The 21,543-nt window shown below is 35.4% G+C and overlaps 1 protein-coding gene across 1 annotated transcript; it reads left to right on the forward strand.

The window, feature by feature from the left end:
- Nucleotides 1-2,988: 2,988 nt before the first annotated feature.
- On the forward strand, nt 2,989-17,924 carry LOC120352462. Its single transcript, XM_039433106.1, has 4 exons — nt 2,989-3,209; nt 8,021-8,130; nt 12,217-12,338; nt 16,494-17,924. Exons 1-4 carry the CDS (start codon nt 3,037-3,039, stop codon nt 16,830-16,832), a joined length of 744 nt encoding a protein of 247 aa, XP_039289040.1. The 5' UTR covers nt 2,989-3,036; the 3' UTR covers nt 16,833-17,924.
- The last annotated feature ends 3,619 nt before the right edge of the window (nt 17,925-21,543 follow it).

Below are 21,543 nucleotides of genomic sequence, written 5' to 3' on the forward strand. Positions count from 1 at the left end.
GCTTTTTTAGCACTGTTTTCTGACATAGTTTCCCCCCACGATTCGTTTTCAATTCTAATCTTAAAATTATTTAAATCAATTTTTTCTTGTATGATTTGTAGATCATCAACAGCAGTATTTTTATTTTCACATATTTGATTCTTAGTCTCACTAATAGTACCCATTATTGCTTCATGGTCAGTAATCGAACAATTAAAATAGCTGGATTAAGCCTAAAATACCGACTTTTTAGAAAAAAATGGTCAATACATGTTTCAGATACGTCACCGATTCTAGTACCTCCATAAAGATAACTTATAAACCCATATTCATTCAATACATCCATATACCTATGCCCAGCTAGACCTAAACGATTTTCCAAGATATCAATATTCGTATCACCAATCAGGACTCGATTTGAGAAGCATTTAGTCTCCTCTAAAAACATTTCAAGGTTATCTATGAATTCAAAAACATTCGTATCTGACGGTGATCGATAAAGGGCAGTGAAGTAAAACTGGTTTTGTTGAAAATCAATAATAAAATTAATAACATTTGTTTGTTGAATATCGACATTCAATATTTCAAACTTAATACCATGCTTAATATACACAATAATTCCATCGCATTTATTATATTTTGTTGGTTTTATGTATTTATTGTAATTGGGTAGATCAACCCGTCATCATGAGACAACCAGGTTTCAGTGAGTATTATAATATCAAAATTTACATTTAAACTAGTAAGAAGCACACATAATTCATCAAAATTCCGTCTGACACTTCTAATGTTCAAATGAAAAATTTTTAAACAGAATTGTCCGAAAAGAAAAAATTAACATGATTAGAATCTTGTAGCTTCGAAGTTTTACAATTATTATTGTCATAAAGTTCCTCCAATAAGTCTCTTACTTGGCAGTTCTCCATAATAAATTAGAGAAAAAAAAAACAATAACCAAATAGAAACTAATTTACAGCTTGTTGTAATCATCCTTCGATCTAATCAGCAAAGCCGGACTGGTTTCAGTCTTCCTGACAAAAATTTTCCATCTCTAGACCATACGTAGCGGTAGTTTTTCTCTTCAGCCAACTTCTTCGTGTCTTTGAGCAGCATGGACACCGCCGGGGACAAGTGTTGGTACGCCGATATCCTACCAACCGGAAGAAAGCGAGATACAGTCCTTGTCGATATGCCAGGCTCACTTTTGTCTTCAAGTGCCTTCTTCTTGAATTCAGACAGCCATGTCACCTTATCTTCTCGACGCATAAATTTTAAAATAATAGGCTTAATGCCGTCCTTGGTACGCGAAGGAACTCTGTGTGCGGCACTAAGATCCTTGCCTGTTAGAGGACTACCTATTGCAGTAGAAATATTTTTAAAATTTCAAATACGGATTCCTTAGGAGATTCAGGTAAACCAGTTACAATAACGTTGTCACGCCGAGTGTACATCTCAAAATCAGCGATTTGTTTTTTTAATGAGCTAATGTCTGCTTTCAAGTTTTCATTCTCACTTTTCACTATTTTGAGTTCCTCATTGCAATCTTTCAGTTCCTGTTTGAATTTATCGAACTCGTCCGACACGAATTCAATAGATGATTTCATATCTTGGAAATCACGGAGAAAAGTAGGAGATAATTGTGATTGAATAATCTGCTTGACGATAGTGGAGATAGCTTCCAAGTCGAGCTGAGATAACGCACCGCCGGTCGGCTGAGCTATCGCAGACCCCTCACCACCCTTCGCTGGTTCAATGACTGCAGCAGACCCCTCACCCCCCTTCACCGCTTCAATCACTACAGCAGGTTCAATCGTTGTCGTCTTGCAAGAAACACACTTCCATTTGTGATGATTTCATGAATGGAGATCAATAGAGAGATCAATTTAGCCATTCATTTAAAAGAGCTGATGCTATTTGGGAGATATCAAACAGACTGTCAGACTTTATGCGCCGATACATGATTACTTTACTGTATTATTACTGATTACTATAATATTAATCTTGTAAAAGATCTCAGAGAACAATATACAACGTTCATGAGCGAGCTCTTTAACCCAGGGGCCTCTAGTAAATTAAACATAGTTATCAGACAAGTTCTAGAATGATGTATAATGTGATGATGAATCGTTCATCCCATATTTCCATGATGATATAGTAGCAGTCATAAGGCCCATTGACAGCTTCAATAATAATGATATTCAGGCTAGGAGGGACCTTCCCGTTAGGAATCCCTCATCAACAAAGAAGTCATTCAAATTCATTTTTTGCAATAACTACCTATATCAAGATATCAACTTTCTAACAAATCAGCTTTAAAGTTCACCTTGTATTTTCGAACTACGGCATTTCGATACGGAAATGCGAGTGCTAGAAGTGCAGAAGTCGACATTGGTAGTTCTGGCACGGAGTATGAATGACAATCTAAAAACATATGTCTTCATTGGTAGTTTTTGCATTCTGAGAAAAATGTCAATCATGAAAATGAGAAGAATGTCAATAATGACATTGGTAGTATACATTTTATTGCTTTGAGTATGCATTTTATCGCGACAGTCGAGACCGACGTCAGTCGAGGCCTACGACAGTAGAGGACTGTTTTCCAGTCCTCTACGGTCGTAGGGGTCGACTGTCGGGAGTGTACGAAAATTGAAGAGTCCTCTACTGTCGCCTAACGCAGGCGACATTTGAGGCCTCTTTTTCAGGAGTCCTCTAACATCGCAGGTCTCGACTGTCGGGGCTGTGCAAAAATTAGAGAGGCCTCAACTGTCGCCTAACGCAGGCGACATTTGAGGCCTCTTTTTCAGGAGTCCTCTACCGTCGCTGGCCTCGAATGTCGCAGGTCTCTACCGTCGCTGGTCTCGACTGTCGCAGGACTCTTCTGTCGTTTGCCTCGTTTGACATCGACCCAGTGATGTATTATTGTATTAAACTCATTTTTGAAAAAAATTGACATTGGTAGTTTTTGCACCAAGTCACAGTTATATCGTCTTCAATATAGTGTCGCTTATGTTAATATTTGAATGGTTTCGTTTCAGGGATTGTGCCAAAGGGGACGAAATGATAAAACTGCTGAATCAGCTGCACGCACCAAGCAGCGGCACTGAGCCGGCTACTAATTACTGCATGTCTGAGCCATTTTGCCTTTGTCCGATCAAATTGAATGCTGAACAGTGCCAGACGCTCAGGGATTTCTGCGTCAAATTCGATCTCAAATGTGTGGAATCGTTAAGGTTGGATTTGGTTTATCATATTTCATGATTTTGGGTCCAAACAATTAAAAATTATAATAAAAACAACTTTTATTTGTAGCGGCGAAGTGCCGCTTCAAGCTCTCGATAGTGTTGAATGTAAATGGTGACGCACACACCGTTCCACTATTCCCCTTCAGAGTGCGCCACCATCCAATTACATGCATCAAGGTCTATAAAATACAGGTCATGACACTATTGTTGTGAGCAGCCATTTTATGGGGTCTTTATGGCGGTACATTTGAAAATCCAATCCAATTCAATTTGCTCGTAACAAAATTATGCATTTTAAAAACAATATTCTAGTTCAGATAATATGTGAATTCAGGTTTAGAATTTTTTAATAATGAAATTTCAATAATAAGTGATTCAATAATTCATTTATTTATTATTAAAATTTTTTTCTTATTCTTGTAAATCAAGGATTATGATTCAAAAGGCATTGGGACAAGACAGAAATATGCGAGGCCAATTTCAAAAAGAGTTTTAAGTTCCCGATCAATTGAATCTAAAAATCAACAATTCAGTTCCTAGTTGGAATCTAAATATTATTATTCTGTCAGAGCAATTTATTTTACAATTGAAAGCCAAGCAATATCCCTTGAACAATATAACAAAATAACACATCAATGTTGTTCAATCTATAATGATAACAGCTGATAAATTTGAAAATTGGTGAGCTAGAACCCCATAAAATGGCGATTTTGCAATGCATCATGGGATTTTGTCATGACCTGTATTTATAGACCTTGACATGCATTAAAGTCTATGGAAAGAAGCCTATTTAGTTATTTATTTATTACATAGAATAGAATAGAATAGAAAATATATTTATTGATACAAGAAAAAACATAACATGACACTCAATCAATAATAATTTGATGATTACACAAATATATATATATATTATGACATGACCTGTTGGTCGTATGCCAAGTTGAGCTATTTTATTGATTTAAAATTTACATGCAAGTATTTGAAATTGAATTTTATCCAATTTGAAAAATTCCAAATTTTAAACAATTTTGGAATCAATCAACCAAAGAGATCATGGCAACAAAAGTATTACATATGAAATTACATTATACTACATATGCAGGAGTAAAAAAAGAAAAGCAGTGAAACCATCAAGTATTATATTCCTGTATTAGCATTTTTCTGTAAGCCCAAGCATTCCTCACAAAAACTATCAGCGCCCTCCAATCACTACCATTCAAAAACCCTACCACCTGATCCTCTGATAGCTCTCTATCGCCTAAATGCGCTCCTCTTATCTCTGCTAGTACTGGACACCTTCCGATAAAATGCATTGTATCCTCCCTTTCCCTCCTATTGCATAACGTACATATGGTCTGAATTCCCTCTCTTCCCACACTACTATTCAAGTACCATAGACCTCCCCTTGATCTGAATATGATTGACTTCTCATTGCGGTGAGATTGGCTCCTATATAATTATTGTGTTCGGTGATTGGGTTCAAACGTGAATAGACAGTATAATTTACAGATTGCCTCGCTCTTTCTCTCCATTTCTCTCTACATTCGTTTTTTATACATTCATTAATATTATTTAAACTTTGCCTTAGTACATTCCTTCCTCCCATCTTGGCAATTCAATGTTATATTTTTCAGCCTGCTCTTTCCACACTTTATACCATCCTACTTTCTGTTCAAACATTTTCTGTGCAAGTTTTCGTGGCAGCCTGTTTGGTCGCAAAGAAAGGGTTCTTATAATATAGCTGTAATGCATCTCAAACAAATAATGGTGTAAATTATACTTATTGACTTCCAAATAGATGATATAATTGGGTGTTGATTGCGGTAACGAAAATAATTTCTTGATAAAGGCTCTGTGTAACCGTTCTATTTCTTCAAATTGCTTATATCCCCACACCTGACCACCATAGCTCACAAGAGCTCTTACAACCGCATCAAACATTACCCACTTACTCTCGATGTTTATTTCATTTTGGGCCACAAAAATATTCCACACATTATTCAATGCAAACTTTGCCACTGACACTCTCTCTCTGACATGCTCACTGAACGCCAACTGAGGAGTGAATGTTACGCCTAGATATTTGTACTTGTTTACAACTCCGATCCGCTCTTCTCCCCAGTACCACCTCTCATGATGGGCCAGTCTCCCTCCCCTTCTCATCACCATTATCATAGTTTTGTCGGTATTGATTGTAAGTCCCCACGTCTCACAGTAATGTTTCAAACATATTATCATTTTTTGTAATGCTTTCGGCGTGGATGCAATCAGAATCAAATCATCGGCATACATAAGTCCTTTAATATTCACTCGTCCACCCATATCCCTTCTTCCATATTATCAAAATATCATTAATAAACAGGGTGAATAAAATCGGGGACAACAAGCAGCCTTGTTTTAATCCGTTCTCTGTATAGAATGCATTACTCAGCCCATCCTTCTTATTTTGACTATTTTTACACCAAACAAACGCCCGTGTATTCTCATATAATTTCTGGACAATTCTCACAAATTTGCTAGACAACCCAATCTGAAACAACTTATAAATTAAAGCATTAGGATCTACTTTATCGAAAGCGGCCTTGAAGTCAACATACAAACAATAAACTCTATCTTTCCTCCTCCTCATTTTCAAATTGATGATGCTGTATAAACTGAATATATTATCCACTGTACTGTATCCTTTTCTAAAAGGATTTATTACTTCATTTTCCTCTACCCAGTCGTTTAATCTATTCAGAAAAATTCCTGCGAAAATTTTTGCAAATGCATTAATGAATTGTATGCCTCTGTAATTAGCAACTTCATTCAAATCATCTTTTTTATGAATTGGGAAGATAACCGCTTCCGAAAAATTGTCAGGCACCAATTCTGTATCATAAATATAATTATAAAAATTGAGCAGCAAATTTAAGAATTGATCTGGAGCTGATTTGAAAAATTCTGCCGGTATGCCGTCAGTGCCCGGAGCTTTATTCCATTTTGCCTTTTTCAATACCAAATTCAGTTCTTCTTTCGTTATTTTTGCATCTAGTTTTTCGTCCTCTATGAACGGTATGGCATATGCTATTTTATCTGCATTTTATTTATTACATTGACAATCACAAATCATTATTACAATATAATATGATTGGGAGAAGACAAAAGGCATAGCGCAAAACTGTCTTTCTCCAAAATTTTGATGAATAAAAGTTTCCAAAAAAGAATGAGGTTATGATTTCGCTTTAAAATTCAATTTTCAAAGACTAGACACCAATGTTACTTATGAAGCGGCCATATTGTAGCTATTTTGGCGGCAAATTTCAAAATCCAATCAAAACTGTAGTAAACTAGATATAGTGAGGTCCACGTTATAATGTCAGTATTTGATCAACTTTGGTTTTGCTATCCTTGTCTATCATTCGACAAAGCCGGTGGTACTATCCTTTTCTAGGTCCACAACAATGCTAATTATGTTTTTGACAGTGTAGAAATATAATTAATTAATACAGAGAATCGGCATCGCTGTTCTTCTATCTTAATCCACTGTCATTATAACGTGGACCTCACTATAGCTTCTGTAAGGTCGTTCTGCAATGCATCATTGGATCGTGCCTTGAACTCTGTCCATTGAATAATTATTATTAAACGAAAATCCCAATTAAATGCTGTAAATCATCCCGAAGACTTCTGCTACTGCAAATATTGACAACAGGGTAAACAGCTATATGGAAATATTTGCATTAGCAGAAGTCTTCGGGTGATTCACAGCATTTAATTGGGATTTTCGTTTAATAATATATTATTCATCAATTAGCATTCGAACAAATACAACTACCAATTTATTTCCATCTTTCCATTGACTTTGATATTCATTAAATGCAACACTCTCTACCTTTGTCGCTTCACGATGTTTGCACCCTAAAGCTGGATTTGCACACAACAGTTACAGTTAAAATATAATTCCCATAAGTTCTAATGGTATTATTCATACTCACTGAATGGGAATAGTCCAATTTGAACTCGTGGGAATTATATTTTCACTGTTCAAACAGTTCATACTTTTAAATTATTATTTTTTAAAATGGCAAATCAATGAATCAATTGAGTTGAAAATCAGTGTGCTTTTTATTGGTTGAATACTGGATTTTTCAGCTTTGGGTGAACTTTTCAATAATGAATAACTGATCATTAACAATTTAATTTCATCATTTATGTTTAATAGTCTGCTAGTCCATTATTCTATAAGTTTAATGTTCCATTAGATTTAATAAGTGTCCTAGAAACCGGAATAAGATCACAAATAAACATTTCACCGGAATAGACCTCAAACAAGCATTTTTTGTGAGAGTGTTTTGCAATATTGTTCAGCTAATAGTGAAAACCAGTATCTCACTATCACTTCCTTCATAGTATCATTCATCAGCAAAATGTCCATGAAACAAACTTTCTTAAATCAGAGTCAAACCATTTTTATAATTGATAAGCTATTGTAAATTGGGCAATATGATTTCTTTTGGTAATAAAGCAAATTCGTTTTATTAGAATATTTTCAATTATCGTCACTGGGAGATATTGTTATAATAAACATAATTTTTAGTTGACAGCGTATTTTATATCACCTATTCATAAAATAACGGGACATATTCTTACAGAGTTAAGGGACATCTGAATGTAATTGATAGTTTTGGTCATTTCAGAATAGAATAGTTGAAATTGTTCTCAGTTACGAATATCAGCTGTTCCAGCCATTGCATTTCATTCATTGATTATCATCCATTTCTGTTGTGATACTGAATTTCTCATTTCGATTGCAGGTTCGAAGTTACCCATGCGATCGTCGCCACACAAGATAATAATGTGTGCAAAACAGATGTAAATATTTTCAAGTGTCTTGCTAACGGAACGGCTGTGATAAGTTTCAATTGTGAGTTTTCTAATATCAATTCATATTTAAAAATACTGACTGCTATTTGACTGCATTACTTCTAATGCTATCTATGGGTGCGTACAGATATACGCGCCGCGAACATGAGCAATTCACTTTTAATCAGCTGACTATATCTGTATTTTTACAGAAACGGTAAGATACAGATATAAAAAGCTTTGCATCAGCTGATTAAAAGTGAATTGCTCCAAAAGTGTACGCACCTTATGAGGCATTTGCGATATGATACTAGTGTCTTTTACTCATTTATCATTTTTCATATCCCTTGCATGTATGTATGTATTCTATGTCTTCTTTTTAGCTATCCATGTTCATACTAGAATGTCATCTTTATTATAAACTAGTGATATCTAGAGAGGACTCCAAAATAGTGATAATAATAATAATATCGTGTGACCTGGCTGGTTCAGGTCTGTTGTCAGAGTTTTCAGGTCGCAACTGATCCATTTCAGGGCCTCTGACATGACCTAACGACTGCTTTTTAGGCAGCCGGGACCGACGGCTTAACGTATCCATCCGAAACACGTTAAAAATAGTGATAATGATATGCTACCCCTGTGTTGACGTTAAATATTTAAAATATCTTGCTGTACCTCCTTGCCCTATTACCATAGGTTAGGAAAGTATTGCTTTCCAAAAAAAAAAAACTAAATTATTAGTTCATGCTACCTCTGTGTTGACGTTAAATATTTAAAATATCTTGCTGTACCTCCTTGCCCTATTACCATAGGTGAAGAAAGTATTGCTTTCCAAAAAAAAATTAAGGTATCCTAATTTCTAAATTTCTATACGTATCAAGGTCCCCTGAGTCCAAAAAAGTGGTTTTTTGGTATTGGGTTGTATGGTGTGTGTGTGTGTGTGTGTGTGTGTGTGTGTGTGTGTGTGTGTGTGTGTGTGTGTGTGTGTATGAGTATCCCAATTAACGGAATGACTTGACATTTGGAACGTAAGGTCCTTCCCCTATAAGGATCCGACACGAATAATTTCGATCAAATGCAATTAAAGATGGCGGCTAAAATATCAAAAATGAGGTAAGAAACAGGGGTTTTCGCGATTTTCTAAAAAACGGCTCAACGATTTTGATTAAATTCATACCTAAAATAGTCATAGATAAGCTCTATCAACTGCCACAAGTTCCATTTATGTAAAAATTTCAGGAGCTCCGCCCTATCTATGTAAAGTTTGATTTTAGATTCTCAATTATCAGGCTTCAGATACAATAGCACAAGGACTATCTTATTATTTCATCTTTCAATGTTATAACATTAGTAACATTCGCATTGTAAATAAATAAATAATTTAAACAAAAAATTTCAAGTGGAAAAGATTGAGCATGAAAATCTCTACAATTAATGTATAGTAACATTTTCACCTAAAATTGAAAATAAGCTCGAAATTCGAGAAAATGTGATTATTCAATTGCAAACTGTTAGCAACTGTTGATTCTATTAAATCATTCACTATGAAGAGATAGCAGACCTCGTGTGACTCCAGCGTTATTGTCCTGTCACCAGCTGGCTCACCAACTGGATTTTTGAATGATAGACTTGAGATGCGCGTGAACACTAGCGTCAGGTGATCAATTTTCATAACGGCAAGGAAAGTTGTGTGAGTGCGCCACACCAGATTTTTAAATTATAATTCCTGAACCAGAAAAGCACTAACAATGGGGATTTGTGCACTTGCACTAACGAAGCACTAACCAATGATACCATTTTCGACCTTGTATCTTACTTGGTAGCCTAGCTTTGATGAGGGGGGCAACTTCACGTGAGGTAAGCAACTGTTGATTCTATTAAATCATTCACTACGAAGAGATAGCAGACCTCGTGTGTCCCCAGCGTTATTGTCCTATCACCAGCTGGCTCAGATATTTTAATAGTAGACTTGAGATGCACGTGAACACTCGCGTCAGGTGATCAATTTTCATAAAGGGTCAAGTCCACGTGGCTTTTTTACAAGCTAGAAGCCGGCGAGTTGGCGAGTGCGCTAGTTATCGAGTACACACAAAACATTCCACTCGCTCAGTAGCCAAGTAGCTAGCGTGTGGAATACTTTTTCCAACACTGTTTTACTGCTCATATTACCTGTTTTCACTCATATTTAATATTTTTAGAAATTTATTCGACTTCATGCAGAGCTTGGCTTGATTTGAAAGTTAGGTTATGTCGTTATGCCTCTCGCTCCAGATTTTAACCTGTAGAATTGAGGAGTATGCGCATGCGCTAGTGCTCAAAAGCCGGCAAGTGGCGTATTAAGTCGCCGGCATAGTCAACTTTTTCAAGAGCGTTTTTAAAAGCAGCTTTTAAGCTAGTGCGGTGAGTCCACGCGGCTAGTTTACGAGCTGCTTGTGAAAAAGCCGGCTTGTAGCTTGTAAACTCGCCCCGTGAACTTGACCCTTTAAAGGGTCAAGGAAAGACCAAGACTTAACGGCAAGGAAAGTTGTGTGAGTGCGCCACACCAGATTTTTGCTTATTTGTTTTAATTTAACTTCAGATTAAAGTTTACTCATTTCCACTTGCTTTGAATTGGAGTAGAAATTTTTGTTCTCTTCGAAAGAAATAATTATTTATCAGAGTTGATAAATACAATAATGTAAACAAAAATCTGACAAATTGATGTTTTCGCAAATTGTCATAAAAATATTACGCACTACCTATCATTACTTTACTTTCACTTTTTCGTGTCCGAGCAATAAAGGCATCAGAGTTGTCGTGTCCAGTATTGTGCCACCGAAATGCCAGAGGCGTTTCCTTGCCACAGATTGTCGGAATTCATAAATAACATTGGCATCATATTTATAGAATGGATAAGCATGCTATTAATTGTTGAACTGAATGCTGCCAAATTGAATGACGTTCCAATCACTCAAATAGTGTAATAAAACACACATATATCGTCAAATTCTACAGTTTTATGGAACGGTTCTACAACATCGACAGTGACTCAGTCGAATTTTCACTCAAATAGTGTTTAATTGGGCCCGTTCTGTGTACATGGAATGTGGTAAATTGTCCGATTCACCATTTACCAAGTAAAAAGTTCCGCGTTCCATGGGAGGAATTTTGACAGATTCTGTTCCAGAAACCTGTTCCAGCTCCAAAATCCTGCCCCACAGTCGAAGTGTGGTAAATTTTCCGACCTGGTACAGTTCCAACTATCTGAGCTCTCATTGGTCGACTATAATTGTAGTCTGCTTGCTTCTCTGCGCATGCCCTGATAGTTTGTTAACCATAGCATAGCATAGAATCCATAACCAACAATATGATGTTTGATAACCATTCATTAAATAAATTTTTCTCGATAGAAAATTTGAAAGTAATGGAATAAAAGAAATTTACACTTTTCTAGACGGTAGGTTTGTAAAACAGCCTTTCTTCATTCACGCAGCTAGTAAACGACACAGTTTAGTGTAAATCAACTTTATATGTGCGCGCCAAAAGCTTGAACCAACGATTTTGAAATGGCGTTCCATGGGAACATTTTGCACTAGTCACGTGATAGAACAATTTACGATTGGAACTGGAACAATTTACTGTACACAGAACGTACACATTCACATATCAAAAACATTATTTATACAGTACATACAAAATCAATTAAATGGTGATCATTCCCACACATATACTAAGTCTGTGTATGGGGAATAAGTTCTTTACAATATTAAAACTTGTTTAAAGAACAAATTTGATCACTATTAAAACTCGTATTAATATTTGATCGTATGAAATAATTGAATCCATGAGTTAGTTGTTTAATCAATACATCAGTTGACAGTTTCATAGAACATTAAAATTAAATTTTGTATTAATAATAATAATATCGTGTCACCTGGCTGGCTCAGGTCTGGTGTCAGAGTTTTCAGGTCGCAACTGATCAATTTCAGGGCCTCTGACATAACCTAACGACTGCTTTTTAGGCAGCCGGGACCGACGAATTAACGTGTCCATCCGATACACGGGAGTGGCCCGAGATAAATATCTTGCCCGGGCCGGGATTTGAATCATAAAGCCAGCATCTGATCCACTCGACTACGGCCACTCCTAATTTTGTATTGTTTTTCAGGGATTCAGCATAGTCTGAAATTGACCGCTATGTCTAAACCAGATGTTTGGGAAGTTCGTGGAACTGAAGAGTTTCCCGGCAGTGAAGCTTTCATGAAAAGTAGAATCATTTCTCAGAAACTGGTAAGAAACTTTCCATACCTTGAAATATTCATATTATATTAGGTACATTATAATTCATTTTCTTATACATTCATTTATTACAATTGAACTTATCATGACGTGATCAGGATTTTAGGCCCGCCGCAAAGTAGACCCACGCTAATCCACGAAAAGCAACCCACGCCGTGGGATGTTTTGTAAACCATTGCTAGGCTTCTCCAGACATCTGTGTAATACATTCAATGAATAATCCACTTGTCAGCTGATTGATTATGAATAATTCTATAGCAATGGTTTACAAAACATCCCACGGCGTGGGTTGTTTTTCGTGGATTAACGTGGGTCTACTTTGCGGCGGGCCTTAGCAATACCACTATCACTTCAGGCATAGCCACCTGTAATACAAGGCCCCGGCCTACGATATTGCAACGTCGCAGCGTAGGCTTAGAATCTGATACATTATTGGTGAAAAAGATCAGCTGGTATTTTAAAAATCTTTGACACCAATCAGGTATTAGATTCTAGGCCTACACTGCGACGTTGCAATATCGCAGGCCGGGACCTTGTATTAGAGGTGGCTATGCTTCAGGCCCCACAACTGAAGCTAGATAAACTATGACGTCATCACACGTAGATCGACGATCTACTGGCGATAGGCAAGCGAAATAAGAGCGCTGATGCTTGCTATCACATCTGATTATGGTAACCAACAAAATTCCAATTACGAATTCTATTTTCACGGTCTTCCATTTCAATGAATATGGTTTGTTCATTATTCTTCCAATATTTGTGTGTGAAAATTAATGGTAAATTTGAGGTTTTAAATCATAGGTTTCTGTTGTTGTGTACCTAATTGTCGCGGGAATTATAACAAGACTCCAAAAGTTTCTGTATTCTCTTTCCAAGAGATTAAACTTTCAAACAAAAATGTATACAAGCGATAAAAAGAAAGAACAAAACAAATCCAGCAAAACAACAGTTTCCATGAAGTGTAAAAGAACAGTGTAAATAAAATGTGAAATAACAGTATAATTAGAGTGTGAAACAACAGAGTAAATAAAGTGAGTGAAAGAACTATTGAACTAATAAATCAAAAAGTAAATGCAAGTTTAAAGGTGCGTACAGATATACGCCGCGAACATGAGCAATTCACTTTTAATCAGCTGATACCAAGCTTTTTATATCTGTATCTTACCGTTTCTGTAAAAATACAGTTATAGTCAGCTGATTAAAAGTGAATTGTTCATGTTCGCGGCGCATATATCTGTACGCACCTTTATAACTGTCCATAACATCATAAGATTTGTGGTTTTACCTAACTGAAAAACATTCTGATGGGTTTCTTCCTTTGTACCACAGATTTATTGTGAACAAGTCCGTGGGAGCTTCTTTCCTAAAAAAAGAGTAACATCTAATTTGGTTTACCTTTGATTTACCTCTCCTTTGATCCTGATACAGGCTATAATTAAGTATTTTTGGTTGAGATAAATTTATCAATAGCTCTATCACTGAATCAAGCTAACTATCTATCAAGCTGAAAGTATGGAGAAATTATTGCATTTGTGGAATAAAGTGATTTTATTTCAATAAAATGTCTTTTTAATAGAATAGAAATTTCTTCAATCTGGAATTTAGATAGTATTTTACCAAATAAAAATCAGAGTAACAAAAATTAGAGATCATACATTAATAAGCTATAGTGAGGTCCACGTTATAATGGCAGTGGAAGAAGATAGAAGAATAGCGATGCCGATTCTCTACATTAATTAATTATATTTCTATACTGTCAAAAACATAATTGGTATCGTTGTGGACCTAGAAAAGGATAGTACCACCGGCTTTGTCGAATGATAGACAAGGATAGCAAAGTCAAAATTGATCAAATACTGTCATTATAACGTGGACCTCACTATAGTAGAGACTACTATGATTCTAGGAAGAATCAATCTACATGTTATGACGTCATTAATTAGTTGTGGGGTCTGAAGTAATACTAGGTATTGGCCTTAGTATCCATTTTATTATTCTTATAAACTATGGAACTTGCGGTGACTTCTCTATTTCCTTGCTAATCATTTGCCTTTCCACTTTTCCTTTTTCTTGGATTTGCTTTTCGCTTCATCTTCTATTTTCATTTATCCTTATCCTTCTTTCTAATTCATCGTTGTCATTATCTTCTACTCCCTGCTTAGTCTTTGTTTTTGACTTTATATTGTTTATGCCTCTGGCTTTATCTACGTTTAATCATCTCTTCACCTTGGCTGTCTCTGTACGTCGTTACTGTCATCTACATGCTAAATTATTTTTTCAAATATTCGTTCTCGCTTTTATTTTCTTCGTCATCCTTTTCTTTTCCTACTATATTCTTCTTAAGCACTCCTCGTCTTGTCCCACGCACCCATCTCATTTCTCCACTCCTACTTCTTGCCTGGTTCCGTACCGTTTTTTTCTAGTTTTTGTTCTATCTTCTTCTTCAATTATTGTCGTCTCTACTCTTCCTCCTTCATCTACTCCTCCAAATTTTACTCGAAACCTACTCATCTGGTCCCGTATTGCTTCTGCTTGTCTACACTCAATAGTAATGAAAGTGAATGTTTCCTTGCTTGTATTTCCTTCATCATTACTTCTTTTCTTTTTTATTAAAAGTCTGATCATAATGTTTTTTAATAGGACCACCTTCATAGTTTATTTCTTACCTATTCCATCTACTCTCTATTGTATTGTATTATGGAGTTTAATATTTCGAATACTACCATGATAAGTTCCACATGGATGCAAATAACAACTTTTCTTTCCTCCAGTATTGCTAATGTGATCTAGTATAATGTTGATAGCTTAATATATACTATATTATTTTCTTCGATATTTGTAATTGATCAATACTAGTGCAGAACTGTTAAATAATTATTATTTATCTCATAAGTTTGATTTAATTTTATTGTCAATTTTTGTAAATGTTACCATAGGCAACAGCCTAGTAACAATTATCAATAAATATATCTATCTATCTATCATTGTCTTCTATTTCTCTTCTTCCGTCATCGTCTTCTCCTTATATTTTTCTTTTTCTTCTTCATCTTGTTCTTCTCCTTCTCTCCTCCTCCTCCTTCTCCTACTCCACCTCCTCCTCCTTCCTGCTGCTCCTCATTCTCCTCCTCCTCCTCTTCTTCCTCTCCTTCCTTCTCTTTTTCTACTTTCCCTCCTCCTCTTCCTCTCCTTTCTTCTTTTCTTCTACCTCTCCCTCCTCCTCTTTTTCCTCTCCTTCCTGATCCTCAACTTCCTCCTCCTCCTCCTCCTCCTCCTCTTTTTCCTCTCCTTCCTGCTCCTCAACTTCCTCCTCCTCCTCCTCTTTTTCCTCTCCTTCCTGCTCCTCAACTTCCTCCTTCTCCTCCTCTTCTTCCTCTTCCTCCTCCTCCCCCTCATTTTTCTCCTCATTCTCAACCTCTTCTCCTTTTCCTCATTTTCTCCTCTTCCTACTCCTCACCTCCTCCTCTTCTTCCTCCTCCGCCTCTTCTTTCTCTTCATTCCCCTCCTCTTCATCCTTATTCTCTTTCCCTTCCTCCCCATTTTCCCCTATTCAACATTTTCCTCCTTCTCCCTTCTCCTCTTCCTCCTTGTCCCACTCCTCCACCTCCTCCTATTCTTCCTCGTCCGCCTCCTTTTTCTCTTCATTCTACTTCTCTTCATCATCATTCTCCCCTATCCATCCTCTTCCTCTTCTTCTTCTTCTTCTTCTTCTTCTCTTCTTCTTCTTCTTCTTCTTCTTCTTCTTCTTCTTCTTCCTCCTCCTCTTTCACCTGCTCTTATCAAACTCCTCCTCCTGATCCTCCTCCTTTTCTTCTTCTTCTCCCTCATGATCATCCTCAACTACCTCTTGCTTCTCTTCTTCTTCCTCTCCCTCCTCCTACTCCTCCCCAACTTCTTCCTGTTTCTCTTCAACTTCCTCCTGCTCTTCCTCCTGTTTTTGTTCTTCTTCCTCTTACTTCTCCTCCTACCCCCTTCCGCTTGTCTTCTATCTCTATCTCCTCCTGCTCCTCCTCCTTATTCTCCGCTAACTCAGCTTCCTCCTAATCCTACACCTCCAACTTCCCTCACCCACTTCTCGTCTGATGGCGCATTGCTGCTCGTCTGCACCCAATTGCTCGAATGACAGTGGACGTTGTGGTGACTTTGCAGCTGCCGAAGCTGCTGAACGGTCTTCACGTGTCGCTGTCTCCCAACTGGAGTGGCGGGTGGCGCGACCTGAGCAAGAACGACGTCATGGACCTGGTGAAGGAGGCGGGTGCTGTCCTGCTGAAGCGCGAGGCGGACCCCCACACCACCCCGGAGGACGAGAAGACCGTCATGTTTCACGCCAACTGCGACGGACCGATGGGCATCTGCTCGCATGTCGCGCTCTATGTTCCCGGACACAAGGAGCCTGAGCTCAAGTACAACATGACGCATCACAAGACCCTCTCCGTCAAATGGCTCACCGACTGCCTGCAGACTTTCTCTATTGTTGATCCGTTGTAAGTCACTTCAAACACAACGATTTTTCATACACCTTTATGGCAGTTCTCAAACTTTTTATGCATCATTATTATTGTTTAATGTATTATTTTAATTGACTATTTTGAAGATGTTCAAATGGGTATATAATTGCCTGTATATGATCCTTTATAAATCACTGCAGAAACAACATTTTCCATATAGCTTTATAGCAGTTCTCAAACTGTTCATGTATCATTCTTATTGTTTAATGTATCATTTTGAGTGTTATTCTACTCAAGTATTTTGAAGCTGTTTAAATGGATATATGATTGCCTATATATTATCCGGTGTAAGTTACAGCAAAGACAAATAACGATTTTCCATACACCTTTATGGCAGTTCTCAAACTGTCCATGTATCCTTCTTATTTACCACTGTATCGTTTTTTATTATTCTACTCAAGTATTTTGAACTTGTTTAAATGGATGTATGATTGCCTATATATAATCCGGTGTTGTAAGTTACAGCAAAGACAAATAACGATTTTCCATACACCTTTATGGCAGTTCTCAAACTGTTCATGTATTCTTCTTATTTACCACTGTATCGTTTTTTATTATTCTACTCAAGTATTTTGAACTTGTTTAAATGGATGTATGATTGCCTATATATTATCCGGTGTAAGTTACAGCAAAGACAAATAACGATTTTCCATACACCTTTATGGCAGTTCTCAAACTGTTCATATATCCTTCTTATTTCCACTTTATTATTTTTGTATTATTCTACTTTTGTATTCTATTCTCGATTTTTCATACACCTTTAAGGCAGTTCTTTAACTGTTCATGTATCATTTTTATTGTTTAATGTATCATTTTGAGTGTTATTCTACTCAAGTATTTTGAAGCTGTTTAAATGGGTATTTTATTGCCTGTATATTATTATCCGTTTTAAGTCACTGCAAAAACAAAATACAACTATTCTTCATAGGCAGTTCTCAAACTGTTCATTTATCCTTCTTATTGCCACTTTATCATTTTTGTATTATTCTACTCAAGTAGTTTGAAACTGTTCAAATGGATATATGAGTTGTCGTAAGTCATTGCAAAAACATAATATCAACAACTTTCCATATAGCGTCATGGCAGTTCTCAAACTGTTCATGTATAATTCTTTTTGTATAATTCTTTTTGTCCACTTTATCATCTTGTGTGTTATTCAACTTGAGCAATTGTGAAGTTGTTTAAATGGGTATATGATTGCCTGTTTATGGTTGTAAGTCACTGCAAACAGAACATAGTAACGATTTCCCATAGGTAGCTTAATGGCAGTTCTCCAACTGTTCACGTATTCTTCTCATTGTCCACTTTATCATTGTGTGTGTTATTGTAATTGGGTATTTTGAAGCAGTTTGAATGGGTATATGATTGCCTGTTTATGATTCGTTGTAAGTCACTGGAAACATACAATAACAACGATTTCTCATAGGTAGCTTCATGGCAGTTCTCAAACTGTTCATGTATCATTCTGTTTGTCCACTTTATCATCTTGTGTGTTATTCAACTTGAGCAATTGTGAAGTTGTTTAAATGGATATATGATTCCCTGTTTATCATTTTTTGTAATCGTCTACTCAAGTATTTTGAAGCAGTTTGTATGGATATATGATTCCCTGTTTATCATTTTTTGTAATCGTCTACTCAAGTATTTTGAAGCAGTTTGTATGGATATATGATTCCCTGTTTATCATTTTTTGTAATCGTCTACTCAAGTATTTTGAAGCAGTTTGAATGGGTGTATGATTATCTGTATATGATCCGTTGTATGTCACTGCAAACATACAACAATGATTTTCCACGGACAGCTTCATGGCAGTTCTCGAACTGTTCATGTATCCTTCTTATTGTTTACTTTATCATTTTGTGTGTTATTCTACTTGGGAATTTTGAAGCTGTTTGAATGGGTATATGATTGGTTGTAAGTCATTGGATACACACAATATCAACAATCGAATTTCCATATAGCTTCATGGCAGTTCTCAAACTGTCCATGTATTATTGTTATTGTTTACTGTATCATCTTGTGTGTTATTCTAGTTGAACAATTTTGAAGTTGTTTAAATGGGTATATGATTGCCTGTATATTATCCGGTGTAAGTTACTGCAAAGACAAATAACGATTTTCCATACACCTTTATGGCAGTTCTCAAACTGTTCATATATCCTTCTTATTTCCACTTTATTATGTTTGTATTATTCTACTTTTGTATTCTTCTTTGTAATCTACTTTTGTATTTACATTTTGTAATAATACCTATAAAACATTAGTATTATTTCTGAAATAATCAATTTTGTATTTCTACAGAATATGGCAGTTCAAAACTGCAAAACTGAAGGTTTTCCCTATCAATAATCTCTCGAGATTCATAAAAACGTAGAATAGATCTATTTGAAGGAAAACTGAAGTCGAATGAATTCAAAATGTAACTGATATTTCTGTATATTATTTCAGATTAATTATATTCAGATATATTATTTCATTTTTAAGTTGTTTATTGGGTATATGATTGCATGCAAAAGTTCTAAACTTTGTGAGTCATTTAATCTTTTGACTGGATCCCATGACAACGAAGATTTTTCAAATAGCTTTAGGTTAATTTTTCAGAGAGTTCATGATAATGATTTTGTCATTCTACTGTTTTAGAGATATTCAAATTGTTAGCTTATTATTATTCTTGGGAATTTATGTATAATTTTATTCTCTGACATGAAAAACATTAATATGTAGCTTTCCATTTTAAACGTTATCTCTCTTTGCACAACTTTATTCATATAATAGGAAGGAATCTTATACTTCCTCTTATGAAAAGTATATTCTAGAGTGAAAAAAATTCGGGTACTTTTTCACTCAAAATTGATAATATCAAGTCAATTGAACTACTTATTTCTTCAAATGTGTCAATTATTGTTGATTGCAAATCAAGTGTTCATAGTACAAATGCTAGCTTTTTATGTAAGGCCTATCATATATTTCAAGTAGGCTAAGTTAATTTCCATTTCTATACAGACATGCTAAACAGTATACTCGCCTTGCAAGACTTTACTATGTCTTAAACGATTAAACTTAAGTTATATTTTTATATCAGAAAATACTTTTACAGACTTGGCTATTATTTTATGTATTACTCTATTTTTGAAAGCATATTCATAAAATATATAAATTTTGTACTTTTTATGGACATGAATAAAGATTTTTACGTTTTGCAATTTTTCATAAATTAATTTGTGTATGAATTTTTTTGAATACCCTAACCTTTGAAATTTATGAAAATATTCTTTGTCTATTTACAATGATGAAAACATTGTAGTGTTTGGGAAAAAATTGCGGATTCCTTACAAAGTAGAAAGAAGTCCACCAGTGAGTGTGATAAGTTCGTATTTGTATTTGGGGCTTTCCAATGACAAATAAAGCAATGAATTTCCGTAAGAGGGCCATGTTGCTTCATTATGAATTTAGAACAGTGACAAAGCAGTGCAATATGCAACAACAACAGTGAATTACCGTTCGTAGTTACGATGTATTAGCTCCCCCACCCGTTTCATTCATTTTGGCAAGTGATGAGGAATAAACAAATTATAATCAGCTGAGCGCAGCGTGCAGCTTAACGTGCTATAGATAGAACTACTCGAATTTTGCACAATTTGGATTGATACGTAGCAAACTTCTGTATCAACTAGTGAAGTATTCATTATTTTTAATGGAATTATTTTTTATTCATTACTTTTTAGGAACCAAGTCTATGTGTCTGAAGTACGGTATCGATTTTAAATAAGTGAAATAAACCCAAAAACGAAAAAACCGGTTCCACTGATTTGATTACTGAATAATTTGGTGAGTGATATAGCTTGTAAATGTAATAAAAAACATCATTACTAAATAGATAGCACTGGAATATTGTAAAAGTTATCAGTCTATTTCGAATATTAAATTATTGTTGAATAGACGATCTCAAACTAAAATACTCTATTTCATCACGGGATACCGTATTTCTGAACCAATTTGAAAAATCTACAATAATATTATAATTATTCCAGTTGTGTACAGTTCTTTTATTTTTTGCATTTTTGATACTGGATTTGAAACTAATATTTGAATTCATTGATAGCGCTTATAGTGAACTTGATTCAAAAGATAAAATTTCATGATACTCTAAGGACTACCCTAGTCAAAGTGAAGTTAAAATTTCATGGTACAGTAGAGGCAACCCTATTCGAATATGAACCAAAGCTCAGAAATGAGGAAGAAAATAATCAAAACCGCTACAAATAGTAAAAATTACATTTTTCTAAATTATCGTTTTTGAGGAAAAACATCTCAACGAATTTGAAGACAATAAAATTTCCAATAAATTGAGTGGCCTCACAGGATCCTACAATTTCTGGGTTAGGAGCTGCAGATTTAAAAAAAGGATTTCAAGGATTTTTTTTAATTCTTGAAACTTACTTACTACTTCCACTCTTGAAGTATTATCAAGTAATAATGAAACATCACATATCATTTAAAACTAGAATTAATTCTGAACAAGATTCCTCAGAAATTTAGCTTTATAGAAGTACGGGGAATACTAGGAAAAATTGAAAACCATGTCCTAGTCCTACAGCCAAAATACTAATTTTCCATTGTCATAACTTTTCAAGGCCTTCTTAATGAATCAATCTAATATTTTGGATCAAATAATTTTAAACAAGGGTTAA

This window comes from Nilaparvata lugens, chromosome 7 (genome assembly GCF_014356525.2).
Source record: "Nilaparvata lugens isolate BPH chromosome 7, ASM1435652v1, whole genome shotgun sequence".
NCBI lineage: Eukaryota > Metazoa > Arthropoda > Insecta > Hemiptera > Delphacidae > Nilaparvata > Nilaparvata lugens.

What these genes read in the sequence shown, in the direction of transcription:
- LOC120352462 (XM_039433106.1), top strand. Translation starts at nt 3,037, where the DNA reads ATGATAAAACTGCTGAATCAGCTGCACGCACCAAGCAGCGGCACTGAG. An exon ending in AAATGTGTGGAATCGTTAAG is followed by an intron (nt 3,210 to 8,020) that starts GTTGGATTTGGT and finishes TTTCGATTGCAG; the next exon opens with GTTCGAAGTTACCCATGCGA. An exon ending in GAATCATTTCTCAGAAACTG is followed by an intron (nt 12,339 to 16,493) that starts GTAAGAAACTTT and finishes GTGACTTTGCAG; the next exon opens with CTGCCGAAGCTGCTGAACGG.